This window comes from Oncorhynchus tshawytscha, linkage group LG11 (assembly GCF_018296145.1).
Source record: "Oncorhynchus tshawytscha isolate Ot180627B linkage group LG11, Otsh_v2.0, whole genome shotgun sequence".
In the NCBI taxonomy this organism is placed as follows: Eukaryota; Metazoa; Chordata; class Actinopteri; order Salmoniformes; family Salmonidae; genus Oncorhynchus; species Oncorhynchus tshawytscha.
The window spans coordinates 35,597,835-35,606,079 of NC_056439.1; the positions used below are offsets into that span (position 1 = coordinate 35,597,835).

Genomic DNA, 8,245 nt, shown 5'->3' on the forward strand with positions numbered 1-8,245 from the left:
TTTTTCTGCTAAGGGGACAGGACAACTTCACCGCATCAAAGGGACGATGGACGGGGCCATGTACCGTCAAATCTTCGGTGAGAATCTCCTTCCCTCAGCCAGGGCATTGAAAATGCATTGTCGATGGGTATTCCAGCATGACAATGACCCAAAACACACGGCCAAAGCAACAAAGGTGTGGCTCAAGAAGATGCACATTAAGGTCCTGGAGTGGCCTAGCCAGTCTCCAGACCTTAATCCCATAGAAAATCTGTGGAGGGAGCTGAAGGTTCGAGTTGCCAAACGTCAGCCTCGAAACCTTAATGACTTGGAGAAGATCTGCAAAGAGGAGTGGGACAAAATCCCTCCTGAGATGTGTGCAAACCTGGTGGCCAACTACAAGAAACGTCTGACCTCTGTGATTGCCAACAAGGGTTTTGCCACCAAGTACTAAGTCATGTTTTGCAGAGGGGTCAAATACTTATTTCCCTCATTAAAATGCAAATCAATTTATAACATTTTTGACATGCGTTTCTCTGGATTTTTTTGTTGTTATTCTGTCTCTCACTGTTCAAATAAACCTACCATTAAAATTATAGACTGATCATTTCTTTGTCAGTGGGCAAACGTACAAAATCAGCAGGGGATCGAATGCTTTTTTCCCTCACTGTATATATATTTAATTTTTTTACATTTTCAAACAGTCCATTTCTATTTTCCAACTGGGCTATACATTTGGGTGAGATTTCTTTCTTGCCTGAGTAGCCTCGTTTCACTGCCAAAAATAAAATGAAACCATCTAGTGTTCAGTGAAATAACAACACAATGCCAAATACAGGAAGCCTAGTCAAATAATTAACATCCAATCACATTAACCGTTACTTTCTGGCAGGAATTCCAATAACGGTCCGTATGTAGCAAAATGTAGCTGCTGCTCATGTTAGTATCTGTACTGATGGCGCAAAAGCCATGACAGGGAGACATAGTGGAGTGGTAACGAACTTCACGTGGGTACACTGCAGCATCCATCAACAGGCTTTTGCTTCCAAGGGAATGCTTGACAGCTTGAAAGAAGTTTTGGACACAACAGTGAAAATGGTTAACTTTGTTAAAGCAAGGCCCCTGAACTCTCATATATTTTCTGCAATATGCAATGATATGAGCAATGAACATGTAACGCTTTTACTACATACAGAAGTGCGCTGGTTATCAAGGAGAAGAAGTTTGGTGCTCTTCTCTGTCTGCATTAACAGGGACAACACACAGGTCTTTCCATCATTGTATGATTTTTTTTGTGTGCAAATGAACTCAAGCGTACGGACAATGTCAAATGTGATATAAAGAAGCACCTGAGTGAGTTGGGTGCGCAATTACGCAGGTACTTTCCCGAAATGGACGACACAAACAACTGGATTCGTTATCCCTTTCAGTCCACTTACCAATATCTGAACAAGAGAGCCTCATCAAATTGCAACAAGCGGTTCTGTGAAAATGTCATTTAATCAGAAGCTACTGCCAGATTTCTGGAGTATCCTGCCTTGGCAAATCATGCTGTTAGGACACTGATGCCCTTTGCAACCAGGTACCTATGTGAGAGTGGATTCTCGGCCCTCACTAGCATGAAAATTAAATACAGGCACAGATTATGTGTGGAAAATGATTTAAGACTGAGACTCTCTCCAATACAACACACCATTGCAGAGTTATGTGCATCCCTTCAAGCACACCCTTCTCATTATTGAGTTATTCACAATTATTTTCGATGAACAAATAAGGTTTTATATGTAAGATGGTTAAATAAAGAGCAAAATGATTGATTATTATAATATTATTATTTGTGCCCTGGTCCTATCAGAGCTCTTTGTCACTTCCCACGACCTGGGTTGTGACAAAAACTCCCACTCATTCTTATGTTTAATAAATGTATCGTATAGTATGTGTATGGCAAGCTTACAAAAAACAACATTTGAGAGTACGCTGACCCTGGTGCTAGAGGGGTATGCAGCTGGAGGTTGAATGTTTGAAGGGGTACGGGATTATAAAAAGTTTGGGAACCACCCCCTTGGGTTGTGCCGTGGCGGAGATCTTTGTGGGCTATACTCGGCCTTGTCTCAGGATGGTAAATTGCTGGTTGAAGATATCCCTCTAGTGGTGTGGGGGCTGTGCTTTGGCAAAGTGGGTGGGGTTATATCCTTCCTGTTTGGCCCTGTCCGGGGGTGTCATCGGATGGGGCCACAGTGTCTCCTGACCCCTCCTGTCTCAGCCTCCAGTATTTATGCTGCAGTAATTTATGTGTCGGGGGGCTAGGGTCAGTTTGTTATATCTGGAGTACTTCTCCTGTCCTATCCGGTGTCCTGTGTGAATTTAAGTATGCTCTCTCTAATTCTCTCTTTCTCTCTTTCTTTCTCTCTCTCGGAGGACCTGAGCCCTAAGACCATGCCTCAGGACTACCTGACATGATGACTCCTTGCTGTCCCCAGACCACCTGGCCGTGCTGCTGCTCCAGTTTCAACTGTTCTGCCTGTGATTATTATTATTTGACCATGCTGGTCATTTATGAACATTTGAACATCTAGGCCATGTTCTGTTATAATCTCCACCCGGCACAGCCAGAAGAAGACTGGCCACCCCACATAACCTGGTTCCTCTCTAGGTTTCTTCCTATGTTTTGGCCTTTCTAGGGAGTTTTTCCTAGCCACCGTGCTTCTACACCTGCATTGCTTGCTGTTTGGGGTTTTAGGCTGGGTTTCTGTACAGCACTTTGAGATATCAGCTGATGTACGAAGGGCTATATAAATACATTTTATTTGATTTGATGTGCTGAAAGAAGGACAGTGTACCATCTAGCCATACTCCCAAGTACTTGTATGAGGTGAATACCTCAATCTCTAAACCCTCAGAGGTAGTAATCACACCGGTGGGGAGAGGGGCATTCTTCTTACCAAACCACATGACCTATGTTTTGAAGCTGTACAGAACAAGGTTAAGGGCAGAGAGAGCTTGTTGGACACTAAGAAATCTTTGTTGTAGAGCATTTAGCACAAAATCTGGAGAGGGGCCAGCTGAGTAAAAGACTGTATCATCTGCATACAAATGGATGAGAGAGCTTCCTACGGCTTTCAGCTATGATGTTCATGTAATTTGAGAAGGGAGTGGGGCCTAGGATCGAACCGTGGGGTACTCCCTTGATGACAAGCAGTGGCTAAGACAGCAGATGTTCTGACTTTATAAACTGAGAGAGGTAGTTAGCAAACCAGGCCAAAGACCCCTCCAAGACACCAATACTCCTTAGCTGGCCCACAGGAATGGAATGGTCTACCGTATCAAAAGCTTTGGCCAAGTCAATAAAAATAGCAGCACAATATTGCTTAGAATCAAGGGCAATGGTGACATAATTTAGAACCTTTAAGGTTGCAGTGACACATCCATAACCTGAGCGGAAACCAGATTGCATACCCGAGAGAATACTATAGACATCAAGAAAGCCAGTCAGTTGATTATTGACAAGTTTTTTCAACACTTTTGATAAACAGGGCAAAATAGAAATTGTCCATAAATAGTTAGGATCAGCTTGATCTCTCCATTTAAATAAAGGACACACCGTGGCTGCCTTCCAATCAATGGGAACCTCCCCAAAGAGGAGAGACAGGTTAAAAGGGTTAGAGATAGGCTTGGCTGTAACGGATATCGTCCTCTTCTGAGGAGGAGGAGGAGTAAGGATCGGACCAAAATGCAGCGTGGTAAGTGTCCATTATGTTTAATACAAAAAAACAACAGAACACTGGAACAAAACAAAATAACGTGCATCAACGAAACAGTTCCGTGTGGCGACAAACACTGACACGGAAGACAAACACCCACGAAAACACAGGTGGAATAAGGCTACCTAAGTATGATTCTCAATCAGAGACAACTGCCTCTGATTGAGAACCATACTAGGCCGAACACAGAAACCAAACATAGAAAAACAAACATAGACTGCCCACCCCAACTCACGCCCTGACCATATAAACAAAGACAAAACAAAAGAACTAAGGTCAGAACGTGACATTGGCGATGATAGGGGCCGCAATCTTAAAGAAGAAAGGGTCTAAACCTTCTGAACCAAATAATATTTGGGGGTCAAGTTTAAGGAGCTCCTTTAGCACCTTGGACTCAGTGACTGCCTGCAGGGACAAACTTTGTAGCGGGCAGGGGGAAAAGAGGGAGGAGCATTGGGGATAGTCGCATTAGAAGGGGTGGGAGATGAGGAAATATTGGACGGACAAGGAGGCATGTCAGAGTCAAATAGGAATCCTGACTTAATGAAGTGGTGGTTAAAGAGCTCAGCCATGTGCTCCTTGTCAGTAACAACCACATCATCAACATTAAGGGACATAGGCAGCTGTGAGGAGGAGGGTTTATTCTCCAGGTTTTTAACCGTTTTCTAGAATTTCTTGGGGTTAGACCCACAGAGCGAGAACTGCTCCTTAAAGTAACTTTGGCCTTCCGGATAGCCAGACTGCACTTATTTCTAATTTGCCTGAACGAGAGCCAGTCAGCCTGAGTATGCGTGTGCCGAGCGATTTGCCAAATGGAATTTTCGAGGTGGAGTAACGATCACGGTCGAACCAGGGGCTGAACCTGTTTTTAATTCTGATTTTCTTTATGGCCGCGTATTTGTTAACAATACTACTGAAAATATAAAAAGAAGGTCCAAGCAACAGAGGGGATCAAGCTGATTCTATACCAATTTACAGCAGCCAGATCATGAAGGAAGGCTTACTCGTTAAAGTTTTTTAGCAAGAGTCTATGACAAGTCAGGACAGGTCGTTTCACTGAGCAGCCATTACGAACACAGGCTGTAAAACAGTGATCACGAAGGTCATCACAGAAAACACCAGACTGATACCTATCAGGATTATATGTAAGGATAACATTAAGGAGAGTAGCCTTTTCTGGGTGTTTGGAGTCATACCTTTCGGGATTGGTAATAATCTGAGAAATATTTAGGGAGTGTGACGACCCTCCCACTCTGTCTGCCGTATTATGTCTTTGTTCTTGTTTCCTTATTAGGATGCCGGTGGGCAGAGTTGGGAGGGTCGTCAGCTTCATGGGAAACACCTGGGCCAGGTGTCTCCCAGGATAAATACACCTCTTCCACATTCATGGGGGAGACTCTCTCCATGCAGACGCCTTTGTAGATTGTGTTGTGGTTCTTGGTGGCCTTTTGTTTGTTTGCTTTGGCACCTTTCAACACCCTGCATTATCACATTCATGCATGCAAAACACTCACTTATACTACTGATTACTGATTACACACACCATTGTATATTTTCCTTAGTTGCTTTAGTTAATAAATATATATTTTGTTACTCCTTATCTCCACGTTGTCTCCCTTTGTTACGGGCTTTGAGCCGGTTCGTGACAGGAGTCCCATTGCTTTAGGACTTGGTCAGGTGGTTTAAGCATGTCCCAGTTTAGGTCACCTAACAGGACACATTCAGACTTAGTGTAAGGGGCCAGGAGAGAGCTTAGGGTACAGGCCGGTGCTGATGGTGGCCGATACCACCCAGCAACAGTCAACAAAGAGTTATTTGAAAGTTTGATGCGTAAAACCAGAAAATCTAATGGTTTGGGGACAGACTTGGTGGAGATAACCGAGCACTGAAGGTGTTCCTTGGTAAAGATTGCCACTCCACCGCCTTTGGAAGATCTGTCTTGCCGAAAAAGGTTAGAACCAGAAAGGTTCAAATCAGTGTTCAAAACACTCTTTCTTAACCACATCTCAGTAATGACCAACACATCTGGATTGGAGCTGTGAACCCACACTGTCCATTGATCCATTTTAGGTAATAAGCTTCTAGTGTCAACGTGCAGAAAACCCAGGCTTTTACGAGAGCAGAAGTCAGTGAAGCAGATATCAGAGCACAAATCAGAATTGGGGTGAGCAACAGTAGACGGGCCAGGGTGTATATGCACATTTCCAGATATAATCAGCAGTAATACAATTAGGGCACGACAGAGGACAGGGAGAGCGAGAGAGAGTTAATTTATAACATTTGAATGTGCATTAGATGGCAACAAGATCATATTGTACAGCAATTTCATCAGGTAATATGAATACAAAGCCGGCGAGAGGTGGTTAAAATAGAATGGGAGGCCAAGAGTCTGTGTAACCAATAGAGAGTCAGAGTCTCGAGTGTGGGAACAAAACATAGACTGTCCCACGGTTGGGTAAACAAGCAAGTTAGTCAACAAAGCACGCAGGAGTCATGAGGCAAATAGCATAAGGCACAAGCGAAAAATATAAGAACTTGGGGCTAGCCATTGTAAGTTCAGAGTCACTCGCTTCAACAGTGCGTGTGTGCTGGAGGTGAGCAAAATCTCAGAAGAGATGGGGGATAGTGACGGGGGTACCTATACCAGACAGGGGAGACAGGCCAGGGTAGATGGTGAACAGATAAACAGGTGGCATCCAAGCAGCAGTGCAGCAGGCAACGGGTGTAGGTGTCACACCCACTTGGGAGAAGCTTTTTTCAGGAGGCAGATTCCTTGTAGAAAATCCCAGCTGCTAGCAAGTCTCTGTCTGTCTTTTCCACATGGAAAGGGGGGTCATTAGCTAGCTATCTTTTCAGTATCCAAACAAAGTTGTCCTGTGGCTGTTGTATTTTGGGGATTCTGTGGAGGATATATTCTCTGCACAGATGGAGGAGTCTGTGAAACTCTCCTGCCATTGTTAGGCTCAAGAGTTTTCACACCTCTCACTTCACACTTCAGTGCTAATTTCAGTCAGATTATTTCCTAGCAGCTTGGTAGTTTAGTAGTATTATTTATTAAGCTTTATATAACAAAATTATAGAGATTATTGTCTTTTTCTTTTTGGCTTCTGTAAGTAGGTTCAGACTGAACACTACTCACTCAATTTTGTGTTGGATGGTATTTCCAGGTTCCGCTGTGTTTCTGCAAATGTTGTGTTTTTTCTTGATAGTTCTTGGTAGTAATAATCTATTCAGGTAATTTTGTCCAAAATCAAGGTTTTATATACGGAAATGTGGATTGGAATGAAGGTTTTGATATTGAGGTTAGTTTCCTGTATAAGTCCTTGCAAAAAAAATCAAGTTTATCTACATTTGTTCAACTCTAATTCTATATTTTGGAAGAAGAACTCAGGAGTCCATGCTCTCTGTGTCTATTCTCTCTCTCTTTTAGCAGTCCCCTTGACTACAGTGTGGTTCAACATGACTATGATCTGGGTAAGGACAGAAATGTGGTGAGCTGTGTACTGCAGTGGTGCTTATGTTGCAGAGCAGGTGCTCCAGGTTGTGGTCAGAGGTACACTTCCGCTGGTCCTCTAACATCTCCTCCACATGACTGTCCAGACTGAAATGTAGCCATGCAAGCTTCTCTTGTATCTCACGCATGTGCTCAAAGGAGCACACCTTCCCTGAGACGACACAGCAAAGGTTATTCACACCTTTACATACCTGTATAAAATACAGAACTTCCTATGTAACCATTGCACTATGGTATAATGTAAAACAAATGGCCACATTTCCACTGAATAACTGGGTCTCAGTATTCACAGGGATGTCCATGGTTATCTTACCAAAAGCCTGCAATTTTATGGAGTGGAAGTCATTGAGCAGGTTGAGGAGGCCTCCCTCCATCTCTCTCACATCAGAGATGTCCGTAAAGAAGGAGTGCTGCAGTGTAGGGTACTGGGCCAACTTACTGGTGGGCCCTGCTGGCTGGGGAGTCATGGCCTTCTCGTTATTGGGCCTGGTGAAAAGAAGCCAGACAACTGGAATCAACAGAAAACAGGAGTATAGCAAACATTAAGCTGGTCAAACCTGTACCCTAATACAACATTTATACAACCTCCATTTGACTGACCTGTAAAATTAGACATTGTGACTGTTCCAAAACTTGTTTGGTGTAGCTGCTATGTAGCTGCTATGACCACATATTTGACAGTCCTGCTACTCTGATGGACCTCTTGAGCTTGCCTCTGTTTTTTGGGGAGAGGGGGTTGGGGGAGGCTAAGGGAAAATGTGGCTGGAGGGGAGGACAGAGCTTGCGGGGGTTTACCAGGGGAGGAGGGGGCTGGAGGAGAAACACTTTGGGGCTCCACTTATTGCGATTGTCCTCCATGGCTTGTCAGTGTGAAGCCCTCTGGATAAGATGAGTGGCCCCTGCAAAAGCTTCAGGACGTCCTGTAACAACAACAAAGGTAGGAAGTCAGGATCTAGCGCTTCCCATCCCTGACAAGACTGGAGAGGGATTG

At 43.9% G+C, this 8,245-nt stretch overlaps 1 protein-coding gene across 1 annotated transcript; it reads right to left on the reverse strand.

Annotated features, from left to right (window-relative positions):
• Positions 1 to 7,166: 7,166 nt before the first annotated feature.
• On the reverse strand, positions 7,167 to 7,870 carry LOC112262175 (coiled-coil domain-containing protein 28B-like). The gene is made up of 3 exons (XM_042330427.1): positions 7,855 to 7,870; positions 7,568 to 7,762; positions 7,167 to 7,405 (listed from the first exon to the last, which is right to left on the reverse strand). Exons 1-3 carry the CDS (start codon positions 7,868 to 7,870, stop codon positions 7,167 to 7,169), a joined length of 450 nt encoding a protein of 149 aa, XP_042186361.1.
• Positions 7,871 to 8,245: the final 375 nt, after the last annotated feature.